At 44.1% G+C, this 24,654-nt stretch overlaps 1 protein-coding gene across 2 annotated transcripts in view; it reads right to left on the bottom strand.

Moving 5' to 3' along the window:
* The window catches only part of ANO6 (anoctamin 6), a 422,710-nt gene that overhangs the window by 384,138 nt on the left and 13,918 nt on the right, over positions 1–24,654 (bottom strand). The window contains exon 1 of one of the 2 annotated variants that reach the window (XM_085653359.1): positions 5,810–6,218. The exons of the other annotated variant lie outside the window; for it this stretch is intronic. Coding sequence (XP_085509485.1) covers positions 5,810–5,909 — 100 coding nt within the window. The 5' untranslated portion in view covers positions 5,910–6,218. Of the gene's footprint in view, positions 1–5,809; positions 6,219–24,654 lie in introns of those variants that run through there. 2 annotated transcript variants of the gene reach the window in all.

The following is a 24,654-nucleotide window of genomic DNA, read 5'->3' as shown; positions in this document are numbered from 1 at the left end:
TTATCTTTGGGGCAGAGGGCTCCCCGGAGCGTGGGTGGGCATTGCAGGAGTTTTGCGCACTCATGCAGGCTTTTGGGGTTCCTTTGGCCCCGGGAAAGACAGTTGGGCCAGCATCAATGATAGAGTTCCTGGGGATTGAGTTAGATTCCATTCAGAGGTGTTTTAGGTTGCCCACGGACAAAGTCACCAAGTCCAGGGCAGCTTTACAGCTATGTTTGAGCAGGGAGAAGGTCACACTCACCAGCTACAGCAGACAGTAGGGCAACTACATTTTGCCTTAAGCGTTATTCCGATGGCAAGACCGTTTTCCCGATCCATCTCACAGGCCATGGCTGGACTCAGGGAGCAACATCACCACACAAGGCTGTCAGCTGAGGTTTGGCAGGACATGCGAATTTGGATGGCATTCCTGCAGGACTTCAATGGCAGAGTAGTGTGGCCCGGTCCGCCCACTACCTCCGTAGAGTTGGGTTTAATGAGTGACACCGCGGGAAGTGAGGGATTTGGTGCCATACTCGGTACCGAGTGGGTGGCATAACGGTGGCCTGCATGGTGGGTGGAGATTGGCTTGACGGCTAACATCGGTTTCTTGGAGCTCTTCCCCATCTGGGTGGCATTGACGGTATGGCCAGAACAACTGCGTAATCAGTCAGTGGTGTTTTGGTCAGACAACATGACCGTCGTGGAATGCATCAACCAGCAAGCTGCCCGGTGTAAGATGATTCTCCGCCTTTTGAAGGAGATTGTTCTCATATGCATGAAGCTGAATGTACAATTTAGAGCTAAACACGTGCCTGGTGTCCTTAATCATGCTGCTGATGCACTTTCTCGCTTTAAGATGCAGGTTTTCAGGGTGCACCTCCTAGCAGCGGCGGTCCACGCCACCCCTTCCCAGAACGACTGGCAGATTGGTGCCCCCAACTACCGGACCTCGTGGCAGCTACCCTAGCACCCAGGACCAGGAAAGCATACGAAGGGGCGTTTTGGCAATTTTGTTCTTTCTTGGGAATGGGGTGGGCTGAGAGGTGGCACGACACGGGGGCGCTCCTTCAGTACCTGGGTTTTTTACAAGGGGAAGGGCGTTTTGCTGCAGCCGCTAAGCTGCATGTGGCGGCGATCTCTTTCTTTGCCCAGATCAGCAACAAAGGGGATCCCACTAACAGTTTTACGGTTAGGGAGGCTCTGAAAGGTTGGCAACGCCTCCAAGGGTCGGCCCCAGACACAAGGCAGCCAATCGGGGGGGAGCTCCTGACATCATTACTAGGGACCCTCCCCGCAATTTGCAATACCTCGGGGGAAGTGCGGTTGTTCACTGCAGCATTTTCATTGGCCTTTTATGGAGCATTCAGGATTGGGGAATTAGTGGCCCAAAGCAAACTGGATGTACACGGCGGCCTACAGTTTAACCGCATTAGGGTGAAGGGTGACACACTACTGATATCAATTAGGAAGTCCAAGATGGATCAGGAGGCACGAGGTGATGGGGTAGTACTACACCGGGCACGTGGTATCCCATGCTGTCCACTCTCACACATGGAGAGTTACCTGCAGGCTAGACCCTGTGACAAAGGGGGCCCTTTGCTAATACACGCGAATGGGGTCCCACTGACACGTTTTCAATTTAAAAGAGTACTGGACATGGCAATCCAGAAGGCTGGTTTGAACCCAGGCAGTTTTGGAACTCACTTTTTTAGGATAGGGGCTGCTACTGAAGCGACAGCCAGGGGTCTACCTAGCAACAATGTACAAAGGATTGGGAGATGGTCCTCCAATTGTTATAAACGCTATGTGCGACTACATACGCTGTGAGTGGGATAGTTCACCAGACGCTGAGGTGTGTGTCTTTCTCTGGTTTCATTACAGTTTCTCAAACCTGTCACGCAAGGGGGAAACTGAGGACACCACAACAGCAGCGTTGGGCGATGCAAGGACCATCAGCACCAGAGAAAGGTCCACAGATTGTTTGGATTGTTGGCCACTCATATGTAAGGCGTCTGTCTAATTTTTTCATTACAGGAAATTATAAGGACAGGGCACGGCAGGCCGGTTTTGAGATAGCATTTCATGGGAAAGGGGGGCTCTGCTTCAGTCAGTTCAGGGGTATCATGCTAGACTTATTGAGGAAGGGGGGGACTCCTCCCGATATTATTGTTCTGCACTTGGGGGGGAACGATCTAGCAAACCTGGGAAGAAGAGGGTTGGTAGAAACTATAATCATAGAAATAGGTTGGTTAGCCAAGACATGCCAGAGTTGCACTATGTTATGTTATGTTATGTTAGAATTGGTCTTATATAGCGCTCGGCTACTCTAAAAGAGTGTCCCGGCGCTTTTAATAATAACCACCTGAAAACAAAAGACACAGCACAACAGACAGGAAACAGAGCAAACAAAGATGAACAGCAGCTAAACTAGAGAGCAAACAGCCAGGTTTTAAGGCCCCTCCTAAAGGTCAGCAGGTTAGAGGTACTACGCAGTGCCAGAGGCAAAGCATTCCAGGGTTGCGGCGCCAATAGCTTGAAAGAGCGCCCTCCAGTACGAGCTTTCTTCACGCGGGGAACTACAGCCAAAAACAGTGAATCAGACCTCAAAGCTCGGGCCGGATGATAAAAAGCAAGTCTCCTTTGAAGATATTTCGCACCCGAAGCATAAAGAGCCTTATGCGCTAAGGTCAAGGCCTTAAAAACTATCCGTTTCCGGATCGGAAGCCAGTGAAGTGACTGTAAAAGACTGGAAGCACTGGCTCGCCTATGTAGGCCAAAGATGGCTCGCGCGGCCAAATTCTGGACCACCTGCAACCGTTGCAAGAGATATTCCGGTAGGCCGAGATATAAGATGTTAGAATAATCCAATCTTGAGCCGATCAAGGCCTGCACCGTCGTCTTCCTGTGATCTTCTGAGAGCAAAGGGAGAAACTTACGAAGCATTCTAAGGAGGCCAAAACATGTTCCAGTGAGACCAAGGATCTGAGATCTTAACGACAGACCATTGTCAATCTTGATCCCCAGATTCTTTACTAGCTGAGAAGAACTCGCTGGAGGGAACATGTTGGCAGGTCACCATTCCTGCCAGTAAGGGTCAGATGGACAACCAAAGAAAAGTACCTCCGATTTATCTGAGTTGCACTTGAGACTGTTACGCTGGAACCATTTAAAAACGGCCCCAAGGCACTCACGGATACTCTCTCCATCATCTATCGGGTGGTCTCAGATGATACCCCGATTCCAATGGAGGGGAGGGGAATCTGTAAAGGCATTAAATCACTCCGCGAGGAGAATAAATAATAAAATAGAGAGACTTTTCAGGGCTCCTCACCTGCAGACCATCGCCCATGGGTGCATTAGGGGTGAGCCGTGCTTCCTAAAAGACGGTGTGCATCTGTCCAAAGTAGGCAATGAAGTGTTCCTAGAGAATATATTGGCGTGGTTGGGTGGCCTCCGTCTCAGGGGATGACCTTCTAGTGAGCGCAGGGGGGGCTAGTTAGTCGGTCAACTATGCTAGCCTGTGGCGGTAAGGTCATGATTGGTGAGCAGTAAATTTAAGGTCCTTAGAGGGCGGCGCCATTCTTGAATGGGGTCGCCCAAGTGGGAGGGACAAGCGGTCTCTCCTAGAACTCCAGGGGCAGTTGGGTGCGGGGGAGGAGGGAGTCACGCTTTCTCTAGGCTGGTTGGCCATCCCGCACGTGCATAATGGCGCCAGTAAATGGCACACAGCTGCAAGGGCCCCTTTATGGAGATAAGGTACAGAGCGTACGGGGGTAGCCGGGGGAGTGCCCTCGCGGTGAACGGGCCCTCTGCGCATTCGCACTCTGGCTGGAGGGCGTGGTTAGAAATTGATAAGGATCTGACACCAGTTAGTGACCTTGCCGTAGGCCCAATTAGGTACGCAGAAAATAAATACTGTAATGATTATTAAAGATATGTTAGATATGGATAGGAAACCTTTGTATTAGAGTTATGTTAAGGTCAGCCATCTGACATCTGTACTTATCAATTGTAATCAATGTAATGTATATTTTCTGCTAAATTATGTGAATATTGTAAATTTTGATAAATGTTTATTAATCTTTGTCTAATAAATACGGCCGGGGGGTTTTACGATCCCCGCATCCAAACTTCTCTCCTGTCACTTTCTGGGCCTTGAGAGGGGAGGAGGGGGTGTAGGCAGTACCTGGCCATAGAGAATGGCGGGACCGGCATCGGCCACGCCAAAAGTATGGCGGTCGAGCTGGCCCCCTCCGGATCAGGAGGTGGGCCTGTCGTGCACATTAGTGATGCGACAGGCGCGCCTCCTCCACCATAGGTCCCAGCCCGCAGGCGTGACCCGGAAGTGATTAGAATCCCTTCCGGGTCACATGAATGGGCAACGTCAGGCCAGTTAGAACTGGCCTGGCCCCCGTAAGGGGATAAAAGGCTGGGGAGCACAGCACAGGAGTCTGTCTATTCGCTCCTTGCTCCCCAGCCTGCACCCAGCCTCGCTAGGAGGCTGTAACTTTGTTTTCCCACCCACCATCCCCTTAAAAGCAAGTTGGTTGTTAGGCGTATTAATTAGCTGTTAGTATTACTTTTAGTGGTATATGGATGATGAGATGTATTTTCATGATTGTGTAAAAATACCAATTTGTTGCATCCACAGGTCTTCAATCGTCGTATTTATGATTAATTTTGGTCAGGCGGTAAGGTCATGATTGGTGAGCAGTAAATATAAGGTCCTTAGAGGGCGGCGCCATTCTTGAATGGGGTCGCCCAAGTGGGAGGGACAAGTGGTCTCTCCTAGAACCTAGAACTCCAGGGGCAGTTGGGTGCGGGGGAGGAGGGAGTCATGCTTTCTCTAGGCTAGTTGGCCATCCTGCATGTGCACAACGGCGCCAGTAAATGGCACACAGCTGCAAGGGCCCCTTTATGGAGATAAGGTACAGAGCGTACGGGGTAATCGGGGGGGGGGGGCGTGGGGGGGGTGGATACCCTCACGGTGAACGGGCCCTCTACGCATGCGCACTCTGGCTGGAGCGCGGTGATTAGAAATTGATAAGGATCTGACACCAGTTAGTGATCTTGCCCTAGGCACAATTAGGTACGCAGAAAATAAATACTGTAATGATTATTAAAGATATGTTAGATATGGATAGGAAACCTTTGTATTAGAGTTATGTTAAGGTCAGCCATCTGACATCTGTACTTATCAATTGTAATCAATGTAATGTATATTTTCTGCTAAATTATGTGAATATTCTAAATTTTGATAAATGTTTATTAATCTTTGTTTAATAAATACGGCCGGGGGTTTTTACGTTCCCCGCATCCAAACTTCTCTCCTGTCACTTTCTGGTCCTTGAGAGGGGAGGAGGGGGTGTAGGTAGTACCTGGCCATACGACGTGTAGAGGGGCAGGCAGCCTTAAGAGGAAGTACCACTTTTTTCCCCCAAACGTGCCCATATTTTTACATTAGGATTTCTGACTCCGTTCCTCCTGCCCGTTTATGAAAAAGAGTATTTGATGTTGAAGAGCAAAATATAAAAATACCACAAACCCTTCTGTCTGATATGACGTTCTTGGTAACATTTGGTTTTTGGTGAATTGGGAACACTAGAAAAGCGAGCTGCGCGGCTTTCTGTTCAGTTCCGGGGTCTGGGACGGGTGGATAGGGGACAGTGTGACATCCTTACAAATAAACGGTGACAACACCTCACGATGACTGCAAGAAGCAGCTGTACAGTGCTATTTACAGCTGGAAGGCAGTAATAATACATCCTCGCCACACCCATGCTTTCTCAGGCATGGCACCCATGCTTCCAACTAAAGAGGTCCTTACCGGCACTCTCGTCCTCGGCCTCCGGCACTCGGGCCGCCAGGCTGGTCTCCTCTTGGTCCCCACCCTCCTCCATTCTCGCTGTGTCCCAGCGCTGCCACATCTTCTGGGGAACGTCCAAGCTCCTCGAAGGCGCTCCAGTAAAACTCAGCAATGATTGGTAGCGGCCCTCCTTTCTATAGTCTCCCCCAATCAGGACCACTCCATGTCCACTGCCACTGTTGTCAGTGCCCTGTAGCACCTGCTTGTCACTTGAAGCCCTTGTGGGCCCCTTTACAACTTCCACTCAGAGTCAGTGTGTCCAGAGAAGCGGTCGCATCCTGGCGGTCCCCCGTCCCAGCACGGGGCCCTCCTGCTCCCACCCTTCCCCTGCGCCGCGCGCGGCCACACTCGCGTGCAGTCTCTCTCGCCTTCTCTGGGTTAGCACTAAGGGGAATGAAAACATATATGCAAAGAGCGAGCGCGCGCCGTGAAGCACCTTTGGGTGTCTTGGCAACAGTACGTTCTGGAAGGAGCCTGCAGGACTGGTCTGAGCACTTACTGGCTAAATTCGGCAGACTGCTCTTCTCTTAAAGTACCAATTATGTGGCACTTAGCCCACAGTAGGGGCAACAGCACGTCTACAAGTAGAAGACGGTGGGATTGTATTTCGTGGTGAGGAATTCTGTAGGGGTTGGCCGTTCATGCACCTGTCAGTGAAACTCACCTTAAAGGCATTCAGTGTCCCTCGCCCTTTACTTTTATGTGACGATTGGTTCTGGGTTAGATTCTTGCGTTATGTTTCGCTACGAAATGCCTTTTTAAACAGTCGATACATTTCCATGGGGTTAAAAGAGGCATTGTAGGAAGGAGTCTATGCAAACAAAATGTAGAGGGCCCATCCTCCTCTTCATCTCAAAGGTAGGGGTTCTCCTTGAAGGATTTCGGTCCTAATACACCAGGTAATATTAACACACATTATTTATGGTGCTATGGAATGGCAAAAATGCAGTAGGAAGCGCTATAAAAACAAGAGTTATTCGGCCATGGTTGAGAAACTATATATATTATTTTCTTTAGAAGTCACAGCCTCCTCACCAAACAACATATAGGTATGCAATGGTGGTTTACTAATTCAGAACCACGTGATCTATAGCATCGGCACTCGCAAACATTTTCCAGGGGCCACAATATATGGTCTGTTGTGGCGTGAGGGTAAGGTGGGTGTTGGGGAAGTAAAGCATGTACAGAGTGCGGTCAGTGAGTCATGGAGTTATTTTGAGTGGTGGCTTGTGACATAAAATGGTAGGGCGTAAAAGTTTGGGCTGAGTGCCCTGTGGTAAGCGAGCGCTGTGAACGAACAAGACTGTCATAAGTGGGATCCTGGGGGGATTCTACCCCTGGAATAAATTTGAAAAAAAAGAAGAATTAGCAAATGGTGCATTGCATAAAGAAATTGCATATGAGATCATATTGCAACTCTTGTTCTTTGTGCACTGCTACGTACTACCCTTGTATTTCTGACAATCCCTAGGACTTCAGTCAGGCATGTGACATTGATGACAGCACTCCCATTCTGAAAATAGTTTCAGCACAACTAGATCAGAGTACAGTCTGAGGCAACACTTCAATGCCATCCATGACATCTGTCACCAGGCAGGCCCTGTGTTGTTAGTTTATGTCCTGACAAATGGCTTGAATTTTAATGCTTGCAATAGAAAGGGCCTGCTTTCAGTAAACCAGTGTGTTTATCATGTAGGCCGCATGCAAGCCATTTGTCAGGCTATAAAGACCGCACACAGCAGGGTGCACTTCAGCGCTGATGGTGGCCACTGCAACCATGTTTGTTGGCGCCCTTCATGACCACTTCCACCATGGATACCCTCACTACCACCCTTTAACAGTGCACCTCAAGCCTCAATAACCACTTTCTCAGATGCATTTAATTAGTTTTATACCACTAATACAAGTTTAGGGTGTCAGAGCACTTTACATCTAACACACATTACACAGAGACAATCATACATGTGTAAATCAGTGTATAGGAAACGTTACATAAGACAGAGGACTACAAGATGTAGGAGTCACATGCCATCTGTACAAGTAGACAGTATATTTTAAGAGTGCTTGGTCTGAAAAAGCACAAACTCAGAATTTAAAACTTAACACAATGGTTGGAGGTTCTCTTTAATAATAAGATCCGATTTCTATGCAAATGAACCGTTTTTGCAACATTAGGTTAATGAAAGACTGGGGAAAAATCATAACGCTCTAATATATACCTTGCAGTTTGCATGCAGCTCTTTGAGGACAGTTAATAGCTCACTGTTCTATAATGGGATTTCAATTTATAAACTGCAAGTAACACAAGAGTCTATCGGACGAAAGCAGTAACCAACAAATCTATTTACATTATATGCACGGTGTAATCTGCATGGTGCACGTTCTTTGCAGCAGGCATATCAACCCTAATTGCTGCCTTAAACAGAGTCAAAACTACCATTAGACAAAACTCGATCTCACTACAGGAAAAACATTAATGACTGGAGTTATCTTGATATATTCTTATTCTTGCTTGTTAGTTGTAAGTCCGGCCTCTTTGTCCCTCCTTTTTCTCTTTCAGTTCCTACAGAGTAGGGACCATAGTCAAGTGCACTCCCAACATGCAGAATATCCAAATAAGATTTATTAAGGCAACACACACACCGTAGTTTGATACAAGCAGCGTTTTGATCAAGAGTGAAAGAAGAAAGTGAAAAAGAAGGGTGCACACAGTTGAAGGGCTTTATTTTTTGTACTTTCGCACACTGAGGCGTAGACAATGTGGTTTTGATTCATACTAATAGGAAACAATGTTCCAAGAGTCTTTGGTTATATCTGAGCACCTACATTACTATGATTTTACTTTTAAGAATGTATTATTTGGTTATTACAATGGGGCTAGTGCAATTCGTGGGATATATTGCATGTATGATTTACAAGATGATATTTGGTTATATGATGATGTACATTCCGTTGACGTATTATATAAATAAGATTTGCCCCTCCCTCTTTATTGAATGTACAGTCTGGTATAAGGAATGGATTAATTAACCTTCAACTTTATGCGATAGCTGATGTATGGACTTGATCTCTTAGCTTGGAGGCATGCATTGAGCTAAACATGATTATGTATTTTGTTAACCAACTACAATTTTGTTATTATGGCTACACACCGAGATGGTGCCCGAATTCACAATAACTGTATTGCCCTTTGTTTGTGTTTATGCACTATGGCTGTTATTTAATGTCTGTTGTCACTTTTCTTTTTAACTCATGATCAAGACACTGCTCGTGTTGAAACGCGTTGAATGTGTTGCCTAAATAAACCGTATTTGAATACTCTACTTGTTGGGAGTGTGCGTGACTTTTCTCCTGAACTTGGAGTCTGTTTGTTTGCAGATTAATTTGGATTCCCACGCCCAGTCATGTGCTGCACTTAGGGGGCCAAGAGCTTTGTTTGACTTGGCATTGCTAGGATATATAAATATATATATTTTTACCCAGTGGCTGTTATAGTTAGGATTGTGTATCCTTTGGACATAAGAAAGGCCATTTTTGTTTTGCTAATAACTTTGGTGCCGTTTGACAAATCTCATTGAAACTTTCCAAAAAGTTCTTCTTTTTGACTAGTTTGCACATGAGACGTTTTGAGGTGACCCATCAAGCAGTGGCCAAGAAAAAGGGGGGGGGGCCCAAAACATGGTTTTCCACATTCATTTTTACATAGGAAGTTTAGACACAGCTACAGCCGAAGCCACTGAACAGATTTGCCCACACATTTTGCAGAAAGTTAAATCATGGTCCAGACAAAGTGCTATCTGTCAATTGGTGTAAATCCATTTAGTAGTTTTGAAGCAATTAATGCTCACAAACTTTGTATATATCATACATGGAGGATCGGAGTCCTGAAAAAAGCGTAAAACATAGATATATGGGGGAAGGTTACCCCCTAGGCCTGGTGGTGGGGTTATACTCCGGGGTGGCATTGTATATTAAAAAGGGAGGAGGCCAAACTGCGCCACACCTTGAGCCCTATTGGGCCCCAGGGACCCATTCACTGGAGACAAGTTATGTAAAAATAAAAAAGGGGTGTCCATTAGGCCCCCCCTTGCCGAGCCTTAAAGGGCCCCCGGGGACCCCATCCCCTCGGGCTGAACAGAACTTATAATGGAGGGGGCCAGGCAGTTCCACTCCCCCACCCCCGGGACCGGCTCAGAGAAGGTGTCCTGGGAATCCCACCACCAGGACACAGTGGTTTACGTGTCTGCATCAGAGTTGGCATGGAAATATGATTGCTCCATCTGGGCCACAGTATTTTTAAATCTTCCTTTGGGCGGGAGTAGACAGGTCTTCTCTGTCTGCAGGAGTGTGGGCAGGTAAGGTGTATCTGCTCTCACTCTGCCAGAGTTCAAAAACAATTCCCATCAGATGGGAGCAGACATGCGTTTTCCTGCCCGCACTCCTGTGGTCAGGGAAACACATTTCTCTTTTCCAACAGGAGCAAACAAAAACAGCAGCTCCTGCTGGCTGTAGTAATTGCTGTTACCGCAGCATGTGGGGAGAAGGCTGGGGCCACAGAGGCCCTGGGACTCCCCTCATCACTAATTACACAAAAAAATTCTTAGTCAACTATACATGTTATTATCATGGACATAAATCAATGCTATATTAGGGATCTCCTAATATATGGCCATGAGACCCAAATTATAATAAAATGTCCTACGTTTATTGTATTAGAAAACAATTAATAAATATATACATATCCAACCATATACAATATATATTCTGTGCTTCTTCTAAAACATACCATCCATACCAATACTCATATAGATCTCAGTCACACAGTCATACAACCTCATTCATTCCTCTTCATTACATAATGAGACATCACAATACATTATCTCAATATACATGTATAATGATAACATGCTCCACTATTTTCAACAATATTCGAAACTTGGAATGCTAATATAAAGAAATAATAGAGAATTTCCTGTATATTATGTTGACATCTATCTGCAATGGACAAAATTGAAATTGTAGGGACTATGTGAAAGATAAGTACGACAGGAAAATATGCGTCAAGGTCACAGAATTCCTCTAAAATCATTTAAAAATTGACTTATTTTTAGGGTGTATGTCTAATCCTAAAGGTGCCACCTTATAACCCAAACCTGTTCTCATGAAAACGAATTTGATATATATTGAGGATGAAGTCAAAAATAAAAAATAATTCATATTAATACTCCCCTAGTGACTTCCAACGGGAAACAACCTTTGCAACGCGGTTGTTACACCGCGTTACCTTTACAACGCGGTTGTTACAACGACCGTGTTGTTACAACGCAATGCCATTACAACGCAAGTCATTAGATCGACTTGCTCTAGATGGCGCTACAACCTACGGAATAGTATGTTTACTATTCCAACACCTTCCCTACTGTTGTTCAATGTGGATTTGGAATAGTACATTTTACAATTCCTTAGGTTGGAGGGCCATTTAGTGCAAGTCGATCTAATGACTTGCATTGTAAAGGTATTGCGTTCTAACAACGCGGTCATTGTAACGACAGTTGTAATGGAATGCGATGTGAAAGCATGAGTTGTAGCATGCTATATTCCTTCCAACTTGCGTTTTGGTCAGTGCCCCAGGTGAGCACGGGTGTATCCACTTTAAAAAACTAAGGACCCCAGGTATGAGGTACCCAAGCCTTAGTAAGGATCAGGGATGGGGCTGCAAGGTCTCCTCCCCTTTTAAACAGTGTTTGGCCCCAGGGTATGTAGTCCCTGGGGCCTATTAATGCTCGGTGAGGGGGGCCCAGGGCCGATCGATCCAAGGGGCTTATTAAGACTCTTGGAGGGGTGTGACACATGCCCCCCTCCCTATATTTAAGTGATGGCTCCAGTGGATAAGATCCCCGGGACCCCTTGTGGCTCGGAGGGGAGGTATATGCATCCCTCTCCCCTTTAAAAATATCTTTGGTCCCGAGGGGATGTGAACCTCAGGACCAGAAGTGGCTCAAGGAGGCTGGCCGCGTGCCCGTCCCCATTAAAAAAAAAGGTTTCGGGTAATGGGGTCCCGAGGGCCGATTAGGTTGGGGAGGGAGGCTGCGGTAATGGCTTGATTTTGATTTTAATTTTTACATGCGTAGAGCGCACGAATGCCCGAAGGCGTCTTGGCGCTAAAGTTGGATGCACAGGAGATTCTGCGAAGATGATTAGCAAGGGTATAGCCATGTCTTAATGGCCTTTCTAAAGGCGAAGAGTGTCGGGCTGTTTTTTATGTTGATGGGTAGGAGGTTCCATAGCTTGGTTGTCCTCAGCAGGAAAATTCTTCCTCCCCATCTGTTCTGCCTGAATTTAGGTACTTGGACGAGTTTGGTGTTAGAGGATCTGAGACTTCTACCCGGGACATACCATTTGAATTGAGTTCTCAGGAATTGTGATCCTAAGCCGTGAAGTGCCTTGTAAGCCAAGCACAAGGATTTAAATTGTATCCTTTTGTCCACGGGAAGCCAGTGTAAGTCCTTTAGCTTGTTAGAGACTGGTTCGGACTGGGGATGTCCAACACCAATCTTGCTGCCGCGTTCTGGAGGCGTTGCAGTTTAGTAAGGTATTGAGTTTGGATACCTGTGTATAAGGCATTGCCATAATCAAATCTAGACAAGGCAAGCGCTGTAACCACTGTTTTCCGTGAGTCCAGAGGAATAAATGGACACATTCTTCTGATCATTTTCAAAGTATGCCAGATGGAGGATGACACCTTATTAGTCTGGGCATTAAAAGTCAATTTATCGTCAAATATGAATCCGAGATTTTTGACTTTCCCTACTGGGAGAGGGCAGTCGCCCAGAGTGTCAGGCCACCAGTCGGGGGACCAGAGATCGGCCATAGTACCTAGTAGCATGATTTCGTTTTTTTCACCGTTTAGCTTTAAGCAGTTGCATTGCATCCAATGAATAACTTGAGTCATACAGTTCCTAAAGCGATCTACTGTTTCCTCTGTATTGCCAGATACTGATACCACTATTTGAGTGTCATCATCATATGAGACTGGTGTGAAGCCGAAATTTCTAATGACTGAGGCTAAAGGAGCAACGTAAATGTTAAAAAGAGTGGGGCTTAGTGCTGAGCCCTGAGGTACCCCACATGGTGTCATGAAAGGGTTGGAAGCGTGTTCTCCCAAGGTGACTGTGAAAGATCTGTCTCAGAAAGGACGACATCAGCTGGCGAGCAGAATCTTGAATCCCTAGTTCGTCCAGGCGGGCCAGGAGGATATTGTGGTTCACGGTGTCGAAAGCCGCCGATAGATCTAGCAAGATCAAGCCGGCCTTCCCTCCTGCGTCTAAAGCGTTCCTGAGACCTTCCGCTGCCATAACCAATGCTGTCTCGGTCCCGTGCTGTTCTCTGAACCCATATTGTGAGTTATCCAGGTAGTTTCTGGAAGCCATTAGATCCTTTAATTGTTGGTTGATCAGCTTCTCCAATACCTTAGCTGGAAAGGGTATTCTAGAGATTGGCCTATAGCTGCTAGGGTCCTTAGGGTCCAGGGTACTTTTTTTTAGCAATGGGTTGACTGATGCGATTTTCCAGGCTTCCGGGAAGACTCCTGAATGGATTATCTCCGAGAACAGGCCGTGTAGCTGCTCACTGAGTATCTCTGGAAATAAGTGCATTATTTTGGCGGGCAAGGATCCGTTGGGTTGCCGGACCTGATGGTTTTTACCACCTGATGTATCTGTTCTACTGTAGGGACCGTGAAGCAGAAGCCTATTTTGGGACTTGATATATCTAGTTCTGGGTTAGGACAGTTAGCTAAAGTTGTGGTGCAGTGGTTCATTTTAAATAGTTCAAATACTTTGGCAACTTTATCCACAAAGAATTTTCCTAAGTTGTTGCAGAGGTCAGCGCTGCCTTCCAGTTGATTCCTGGAAGGGGGACCTGCTAATTTTTTGATTGTCGCGAAGAGTTCCTTACTGGAGTTCGTCGTCTCTTTAATTTTGCTTGTAAAATAATTGCACTTTTTGCCTGATCACAAGTTTTTTGTAGTCAGATAGTGTTTGGGCATAATCATTTTTTAAGTTTTGATCGTAATTAGCTCTCCACTTTCTCTCGGCCCTCCTACAAGTTTGTTTCTGTGCCCTGAGTTTTCCAGAGAACCAAGGTTCTGATGGCTTTTTCCGTTTTGGCACAGAGCATTTAGTGGGGACTGCCATTTTTACCGCTGTCTTTATCCAAGAGGAAATCCTCTCAACTAGCTGGTTACTGCCGGGCACTGATTCAGGTCTGGTCCTAAGGAGTGTTTCCTGTAACAGCTGTGTGTTAATTTTTGCCCAGTCTTGGTATTTAACTGACCTCTGGCTTTTGGACAAACCAAGCTGTACCTGACTGACGGTGATAGAAAATATGATACGTTTATGATCTGACCATGTAACGGGTAAAAACTCTGTAATTTCAAGGTTAGGATTGGATGAGAAAATCCCATCTAGTGTGTGTCCTGCTACATGAGTGCCTTGATTAACGATCTGGTCCAGGGAGAATCCAGACATCGCATCGAGCAGTTTGGCGGTATTGATGTCCGTTATTTTTTCAAGGTGATAATTGAAGTCCCCTAGGATTGTGAAATCTGATCCTAGCAGACTTGATTCTAGGATTGGGTTCAAGATTGATTGCAGAGGGGCCCTCGCCTTGGGAGGTCTGTACAGTAAAAGGCCTCTGAAAGTGTAGTTCTTTGAGAGTGTTATTTGAAATAGAAGCATTTCACAATCAGAGTAGTTACCCACAATCGAGCTGTGGACATGCAGCTCCTCTCTACATAGGATGACAAGCCCCCCCCCCCCCGTTTCCCTATTCTCTCAGCTCTAGTGGCAGTATAACCTGGTGGTAATGCTAAAGCAATATCTGGGTCCGATGCCCCATCTGCCCATGTCTCCGTAATAAAAGCCACATCCAGATTATGTGTATCCAACAGTTCGGCAATATCTGCATTGTGCTTTATTAAGGATCTTGCATTTATTAATACTGCCCTAAAAACCGCAACCCTCGATTTGTTATTCGCGGTGTAAATCTGTGGCTCCAGTTTGGCTATTCTGGTAAAATAAAAGGGCATTTTACAGCAATCACATTGCTTGACTTCGTCCATAGGATCCAGACGTTTGCAATAGTGGTTGCCTGCTAGGTTACCCAGCTCTTGTAGCTCTTTGTATGTATATGTAATCTTTCCAGTGTTCCTTTCATCGGGTCTAGGGGTTCTGGCCCTAGGCTCGGTACAGGCGCAGACGGGCTTGCCTTTGGCGCGCCGCCGGCGCTCCCGCTGCGCGCGTTCGCCTAAGCATATTGTTAAATAGGCGGTCTGTGCCGGAGCACTAGCCCGCTCACCAGCCGGAAGCCCAAGTTAACCAGAAGTGAGGAATTCTGAGTCCCAGTAGTCACCCTCCGTGCAATCGGCACTTGCCGTGACGGACCGGGGTGCTGGGCGAGGCAACAGGTAAATTTGCTGTTACTTAAATTTTCCCACCTCAACTCTTTGATTCCCACTTTTAAAATCAATATTGGAATGCTAAAAACAATAATGCAGCAAGAGAAATTTACTTGATTTAAAAGAGCGCGCAGTCTGCAGTGTCTACCGCATCCAACTGTGCTATGGCACCGGTCGTGGAATAAGTAGGCTGTCTGTGCCGGAGCACTAGCCCGCTCACCGGCCGGAAGCCCAAGTTAACCGGAAGTGAGGAATTCTGAGTCCCAGTAGTCACCCTCCGTGCAATCGGCACTTGCCGCGACGGACCGGGGTGCTGGGCGAGGCAACAGGTAAATTTGCAGTTACTTCAATTTTCCCACCTCAACTCTTTGATTCCCACTTTTAAAATCAATATTGCAATGCTAAAAACAATAATGCAGCGAGAGAAATTTACTTGATTTAAAAGAGCGCGAAGTCTGCAGTGTCTACCGCATCCAACTCCAACCTGATTATATGGAGTTCAGGAGCGCTTTCAAAACTTGTCTGTTCTACTCTGCTTATGCATTCCAGTAATGGCGGTCTCCACCCTGTTGCCCCCATGGGACTAATCTACTTTCTCCCTTTCCCCTCTGCTCTTCTCTAACACTTCTGGTGTGGCTTCACAGCAGTGTGCGCACTTTACAAATCATTAAAAACAAACAAAAAATAATGGATTGATGAGGCAATATGATATTGGATGGTTGGAGATTTCCAGGTGATTGAGATCATTTCTCACTAATACCAGGATATCTCATGGTCTACTAAGAGGCAACGTCACTAATCATTTGCTCTGGAGCAGCTGTTAGTTTAGGCCAGGGTCTAGTGGAGAGAAACTCCTTTTTACCACCCGCCTTTCAGCTACTATATAAATAGTGCATACACAACAATGCCAATGGATATTAATGGACAGCCCAGGGTTCGAACAGCAAGCTCAAATGCTTTCTAAACACCTAGGAGCCAATTCATAAACTGCACCTTGCAGTACATGTAGTAGTACTATGGTAGTGCTCATCGAGTATTACAACATGCTATTCACATTCTTTGCCGCAGCGGTCTCAGTCTTCGCCTCTCCTATCTTTTCTGTGCAGAGATCTCAGCCTCGAGTGAAGAAATCTCTGCACACAAAGACCAAAGTTAAAGTAGTTAATGTGGGAGGGACATGGGGAGTGGAGTGGAGTTGGCTATCAGCGAGGTTGGCTGCTGGGAGGGTGGACACAGCTGTAGGGCATCGGCTGTGGGGAGGCCCTTCCCCCAATCCTATCTGCAGTGGGGGGGGGGGGGGTTGGCTTTACGTAACGTAACAAAATATTACTTAATGCTAAAAAAAAATTAGAAATTCACTGATGAAACTAAGTTTGATGTAATGGGGGCAAGAGTTATAGTTATCTTAGGGCACGAGTTTCCGGGTCAACTATAACTCGGGCCCCTGCCATGCACAGTCTTGACATCTTGATGACTTTTCAGAAGTTGCAGTCATGTTATCAATGAGGTCATAGATCATGTAATAATTGATATCATCTGTGGGGTACTTAGCAGTGCATTGTGAAGGCGCAATTTATAGTTACCTTAGGGCATGAGTTATATTTACTTGATAACTATGACTGGTGAATTTCAGCGGTTTTGCTAGTTTAAGACGCTGTGAATAATGGAAATTCAAGCATCCTGGTGTCATCCTGGTGTTTCCGTATTGGTGGAGATGTGGTGTTGATAGATTGGGGCTCTGGAGCCCGACCAGGACCACCACGACACGCAGCCCGAGTCTCCGGATCTCGTGGATAAACCCTTAAAACACCCCTATCCTAACATAGAGCACTTAACTGTCTGCCATCAAGAAGCATTTGTCATTCAAACTAGACTGGGGTAAGGGACGCCTCAACTCTGAGTAATGAAGATAACCGATAAGTAACTGGGGCATCTGCATGTGGACCTACTGAAATTCAGAATTCCATTGGATTGTAATCCGTCGAAAGCACTGTCCACAGTTTTTTTAATTGTTTCTTTTCACGATTTAGAAAGTGCCCCCTTCAGCTTTGGCTTGGCAGGCAGCATATTTGCCCATTTCCGCATGTGGGTAAAAGGCATATGGCTCTTTAACAGAAAGTTGAACGAAATGTAATGATTTTATGCTGCCCAAAACACCCTTTCTCAGAAATGCTGTTAATTTTATACCATTGAATAATACTTATCAACTCCAGTGGGCCTCGCATAATTTGACCCTTTGATTAACTGGTTGCCCATCGACCTCAGCCGCAAGCACATTACCTTATTGAGGTACTTCACTTCACCAGCTGCTTTTCTTTGCTAGATCTGACCACTGTCCTACGGAAATGATGCTCAATATTTTGTAGCACTAGTGATATTTTAAATAGGATACTATTACATGCCTAATATGTGACGATAACAAACAATCACCTAATACCCACTGGTCACCTATTACCACCCATCTAAATTGGTGTCACTCAGTAAAATGAGTTACGAGGTGTAAGTGGAACATTTCCACATATTCAATTCTCTCCCATCTTTCATTCAACTGGAACCTGATTATATGGAGTTCAGGAGCGCTTTCAAAACTTGTCTGTTCTACTCTGCTTATGCATTCCAGGAATGGCGGTCTCCACCCTGTTGCCCCCATGGGACTAATCTACTTTCTCCCTTTCCCCTCTGCTCTTCTCCAACACTTCTGGTGTGGCTTCACAGCAGTGTGCGCACTTTACAAATCATTAAAAACAAACAAAAAATAATGGATTGATGAGGCAATATGATATTGGATGGTTGGAGATTTCCAGGTGATTGAGATCAGTGACTGGAGAATGAGAATTACTCACTACTAACAGGGAGGGGTTTGAGAGGAATATGGACGGGTTAGGGGAGAGCTTGGGGGGAGGTTAGAGTGGGACATGCACACACCCACAGAAGAGTAAGACAACAGCTATTCACAAACTGCACTTCTAAAGTTACTACAGCCAAAAAGGACCCAAATAGTTGTAAATGTACTCCAGTTCAGACCTGGAGGAAGTCCAGTATAACACACATGCCTACTAATAACTTTTTAAACATAAAATTAACTGTAGCTATATTTTTATAATACAATTAATTCTATACCTAACTTTTACTACTTTTTAAATACATAATAAGTCGAGATTTTACTTTAGTTTTGTTAGTTAATAAATCTTTAACAAGATTAATTGTATTTAATATATTTAAATTACATATTTAATCACACAGGCCCTTTTGTACACAAAACTTTTCATGGGGTCTATGACAGAAAACATGTTTGAACAGGTCAACTATGTGCTCCTGATAAGCTAGCATCTTGGGGCAAAACAGTGGTGATATGTTTATGGTTTTGAATGGACCTGTGTAACCTAAGAATTATCATACATATCTCAATAAAAATGATGTCAATATGCAACTAAGGTTGGAATAGGATCAAAACAAAAAAAAATTCTAGATTTAGAACTTCTCATTAATAATGGCAAACTTCTCTCCAAAAGTTCACAGCCAACCAACAGCTGTTTTTTTTATTCTTCATTCCCAATTAGACCGGTCAAAAAACAAATTACTAACGTATCTTATGGTGAACTATTAAGGGATAATAAAAATTGGAGCATAAAAATGTTTTACTGTTCCTTACCGCCAGGTTTTACCTGATGGTAAGGAACAGTAAAAAAAAAATTGACTACATGTCTGCCCATCCAAATTAGGTGGCCGTACCATGTAGTAATTTCTACGACAGCCCTTACTCCCCAGGGCCGTCAAAGGGGATTAATCACTGCGGAGACAGAGTAGTCTCCGCTTTGATTAACATGAAGGTTCGTCCGCATCTAAATGCAGCAGATGGACCGCATTCTTGGCAGTGAAGATACTCCATCATCGTTATGACGGAGTATCCTTACCGCCAAGAATTAAATCGGGCCCTATGTTAAATAAATAGATTTGCTATAAGTAATATATGGACAAAACTATAGATTGTGAAGATTCTGGTAAAAAATAGAAGTACAAGTTTGAGTCTTTTAATGTTTGCAACACAAAATGTTGCAATTGTTTTAATAATTTGTTTGTGTGGACTTCTGTATTTAAATTTGTGCATAGGACAGCAAAATACTGAAGAAAATACACTTCAGAGTACTGAAAATTAAGGACATCAAATATCAAATAGTTAGCCACATGTTGCAAAACGTTCTTATAAACAAGTAGAAAAAATCGAATTAACTTGCATTGAGAATATAAAATGTTATATAGGAGGCTGAAATGTGAAATCATAATTAATATCAAAAGAAACATTTTGGCTTACCAAATTACACACTGTCCTTTAACTGCCTTGTAACCCTTTGCTGGCTATTAGTAAGCTGTTGACAGTTTATTTTGTTTATGATTGAATTTACTTATTGACCTCAGAACCTCGGCTGTCCCTCAGTAATTGGAAATGGTCTCCCTTGGTGCTGAATTAGGTCTTTCCTGGTTATATTAATAGAAAAGATCTCAAGTGGTACAATTGACGTTCTTATGGGCCCTTTATGACAAGGGTTCATGTCTGATCACTCATATCACACAGAAATCAATTTGAGTGAATCTAATAGCTATACAAATAAATGCACTCATTAAATTGTATGTGAATTGTAGGATGTTACTGTTTTGACTTGTTGTATACAAGCTAATTCTGTATTGCACTAAGCACAGTGATCACCTTTATATGACTTCCTTTAAAATGTACAAATAATCCTACAAGAAATGAAAAAAAGTTCTGGTAAGACATCATTTGACCTTCATTCCCAAAAGCTCATTTGAAATTACGTTGGTTTTCGAGGAACTAAAGATTAGGGCTGGATTAGGATTGTGGGTTTTAAATATCACTTGATATCAAAAATATGTATTTTTGCCATTATTTATTTTTAGAACTCCAGAATTTGTTTTAATCAAATTACCTCACGCAATCCACATTAGTGGATTCTAAAATTATGGCTCAGTTTACCTTACAACTGAATAGGTTCTATCTATCTTGAAACTCGGTTACCCAGTTTTGGCTGCAAGTCATTTTGGAGTGAACGATAACTTCCTCATTCAGGCTACACCGCATGATCTCACTTAGGCAGTAAAACCAAGCTCTATAAATAACTTCGCAAAATGTCACTGGTTATTTCCCATTAACAGCAGGTTATAGAGGCTCCCATCTTCTTGGAGAATAATAGCTAAAACAATAAATGGAAATTCTGGATATTGTATTTGACTAAATGTGCAGTGCTTTGTCAGTATATTTATCAAGGGATATATCAACTAATTGCTAATAACCTAAAGTATACCTTTAAACCGGTGCAACTCAGAACTTCCTAAAACCTGTAAAGCGAACATTTACTAGGTAAGCGAAACATTTTCAACATCACTTGCTGTTCGCATAGATACCTTAAAAATATATTTTTTACATTGTAACAATGTTTTACTCATTTAGATTTAAAAATAACGCTCTCCTGAAATAAATACAGATGGTAAAAGATCATGATCATTGCATTAGGTTTAGGGTAAGTGTCCATGTCACATATGTATATATTTTAAGTCTGTAACCCCATAAGGCAAACTGTACATTACTTTAGCAAAATGAAATATCTGAAACAAATTCCAGCATTGCTATTTTAACTAATATGATAAGCTTCTATTTTTTATGCATGTTTCTTAGTTGATGGGAAACAAGTGATTAACATTTACCAGAAGAACAATGTAATGCTAAATGAGATGCTAATTTACTAAGATGATCTACGACAATTAACTTGTTATAAGTCAACCGGCTACATTAAAAAACTGTTAGCACTATTATTGAAAATGACAAAATTATGTTGTTAAGACTTCAATTTTATTATGTGAATTGTGTTGTGGAGATATATTCATAATAGTCAGACTGATCTAGTTTTTAGAGGTCAGCTACAGTAAAAGAAGCTGGAACATTACGATTTTAAATGTGTGTTAATGTTTATTCTGTATCTGATCACAATATTTGCTGCAGGAACCAGGCTAGATACAGAACTTAATCCATACTTAGTGCCACGTTCTTAATGGTTATTCAATACCTCATATCGAGATATCGGAGCATCAGCCTCTGAAGCCAATTATGGCATCCTTTGTAGTGTTGCTTAAATATAGCATTTGGTGAATCTGTAGTCTGATGGATTGTTACTCTTCCTGGATATGGTTGTGGTGAAGAGTGTACACCATCTGTCAATGTTTCTGATTTAAGTTGCTTTATCTTTAAATGACTCCTATTTTTTTTCTACATCTTCAGGCATGCCCCTGAATAAATAGTCTACCACGGCTCTTTATCCCCCACAACTCTTTTCATCCCGTTTAAAGTACTGCACATGAGTAACCAGATCTCAATCAACCTCTGCTGGCAGCCTTTTTTAGAGTATAGGGTTAAAAACTGCATGGTGTGAAAACCTTAGGCTCCTGTGTGCAATCACCTTAATGGTGCAGGCTTAGTGAGTGGTGTACAAGCAAGACCACGACAAGCCTGTGTGTGCTGCCATCTCTAGAGTGCAGATCACTCTATGATGCACAGGTCTGATGGCTGTAGCCATATCTATATTGTGGGTAGAGCATCTTTTAAGAATGCAAGGCTCCCCAGAAGCCTCTGTGTATCATTTCCTCTAGGGTGCAAGCATTACCCCGGTTGCATCAGTATGCCACCCCACAGCGTCTGTTGCATTCAATGTCATCATGGTCACCGATTCCAGTCCTGGGCTTTCAACCTATAATCAGCACTTTCATGCCCGTTTGTCTAATTTGGTCCTTGAATTAAACAAAGACTACAGCACCCACAACGAATTATTTTGCCACATGAAATACCAAAGTTGGCCACAGTATCCATGATAATTTGGAGCGAGGTGTCACCTCAGGGCAGCAGTGAGCATGGCAGACGCAAGGAGGTCAAATTTACTATTCTAACTCCAGTTCTAGAATAGTTGGGGAAAAGCAACTTTGCCCCAAGATATTCCAGGGGGCTTATTTACCATTCTGACCCCACACCTTGAATTTTTGGGGTAAGTTATAAATCACCCCCCCCCCCCCCCAAGTGTTTTGGGAAGGGTTGAGAATTTGTAATTTTGATTCATGTAAAGTGCTTTCCTGAGGCGCAGCTCAAGGCAACAAACCAGGAATACCCAACCTTAGTGTGAAACCTGCGCATCATCAGGTCACTTCTAAAATGTAAAAAAATCAGCTTCAGCAACTAAATTATTTTTACTTGTAATGTGACTCTTCATTAGATTAGACAGCTCGTGTTGTAAAACTACCTTCCAGTAGTCAAAAGAGGACTAAACGTGCTGCCTCTATTTGTACCATCTGTCACTTAAGTGATGAGAATATTGTAGAGAAGATAAAAAGCAACTGTACTCAAACTTGTCAGGTGCCGCGCATCTTGTGTTAGACTAATGCTTTTTAATCATTTGTCTGCATCGCAGACGCAGGGTGTGAGAATGTCACGCAATGTTTGGCATTTGGCAAGGCTACACACCATGTACAATTTTAAATAACTCAGCTGACAATGTGCCTTTTGTGTCATGACTTGTTGCAGTCTGCACCGGTTCTCATTCTGAGGCTCAGGAAACAGGTGTAGTCTTTGGTTTTAGGTCTCACCTAGGCAGCGCTTGCGCGGTCTCTTCGAGACCTATTGTATTTAGCATATGGGCATAAAGCTTCGCACACTTTCCGCCCATCTTTTTAATTGGCCCCTGCCCCTGTCCTTTACAAATGGTGGCTTTTCATTGGTCAATATGCTTAGTGGTCCCTCCTTAGTACCACCTGGTCTTCTTGTAACCTCCCATGAGGACACCTTCTGTTAAATGCGTTCTTACTCCCTAGCTTTTAATTACAGCCTCAAAGCACTATTTTCTTAAATGGCTTCAGTCAGGACATACACTTGGTCCTAGGTTAGGCTGACAGTGGTTATTTCACTCACTAGAACATCTCACATTTACATGAGACCGTCTATAAATTTTCCCTTAAATCAGCTCCACACAGTGTACAATCTAATCCGAAATTAATGTAATTCTTTTGACACATTTCAAAGCTACTGATTGTATAAATGGACATAGCTATTTGAATGTACTCGAAGTACTGTCTTGCATGCAATGCATTATGGGTAGGGTGGATTTACCATATCTTCTGCAGGGTACAGTAACATTTGTGACCAAAAGAGATCCCCTTTTAGCCACATATGGTACTTCACCCTGCAACATGGCTAGGTAAAAAACATTGCCATTTATAATGCCAATAATTCCTACTTTGTAGACATGCAGTGCCGGTACCTTGTTCACTAGGGACCTCTAAGAGCAGCTTGAGGTACTGCACCAAGACATGCAGTGCTGGTGCCTTGTTCTCTAGGGACCTCTAAGAGTAGCTTGAGGTACTGCACCAAGACATGCAGTGCTGGTGCCTTGTTCTCTAGGATCTGTAGGAGCAGCTTGCGGTACTGCACCTATACATGCAGTGCTGGTGCCATGCTCACTAGGAACCTCTAGGAGCAGCTTACGGTACAGCACTGAGACATGCAGTGCTGGTGCCTTGCTCACTAGGGAACTCAAGGAGCAGCTTGCGGTACTGCACCTAGTCATACTATGCTGGTTCATGGCTCACTAGGGACCTCTAGGAGCAGCTCACTATGCAAGCATTTGCAATGCACTAGGTCTCGCATTACTGAAAGTATGAGCTATTGTTGTTGCATTATTAATTGCAATGCCAATACCTCAAACTATCAGTAATGCAATACCTTTTGCATTGCAAATGCGTATTTTTCTCAAGTTATACAGCACGGCTGGGGCAATCTGCGCCTTCGTGAGAGATGAACTGGCCCTTCCTACTATTTCTCCAGTGTGGTTCGGTTATGGAAGTGCATTACACAGTTAACGAGCTTCACCTACCCAGGCTTGTGGGGGTTAGTAGGAACACCTGAAGGGCGGAGTTTCTGCTACAACAACCAAAAGACGCCGATTGTATTGGATGATCACCTCTGGGCCAAACCCAGGCCACACAAGCATAAAGGAGTTAACCTCATAGTCCAGCAATTAAAGTAAAGCATATTTTCCTAAAAGCTGCGTTTTTGTCACCCGTGTTGTTTGCTGAAGAGTGAATATGTGATTGAAAAGCAAGCTATTCCCCAACTGAGTTCTAATCGTTCTATTTCCCTGTGTTTCTGTTCGGTTAATGTAAGAAAGGATGTGGTGTGACGGGCAGAGCAGCTGCCTTTAAACCTGGTATGCTAGGTTCTAGTCTCGCGTTGGATCAACATCTTGTGATTCTCCTCGTGCCTAAAAAATTAATTTTTATAACAAAAACAACAATGTCT

This window comes from Triturus cristatus, chromosome 4_1 (assembly GCF_964204655.1).
Source record: "Triturus cristatus chromosome 4_1, aTriCri1.1, whole genome shotgun sequence".
NCBI lineage: Eukaryota > Metazoa > Chordata > Amphibia > Caudata > Salamandridae > Triturus > Triturus cristatus.
This window is presented reverse-complemented; position numbering and strand designations above follow the sequence as displayed.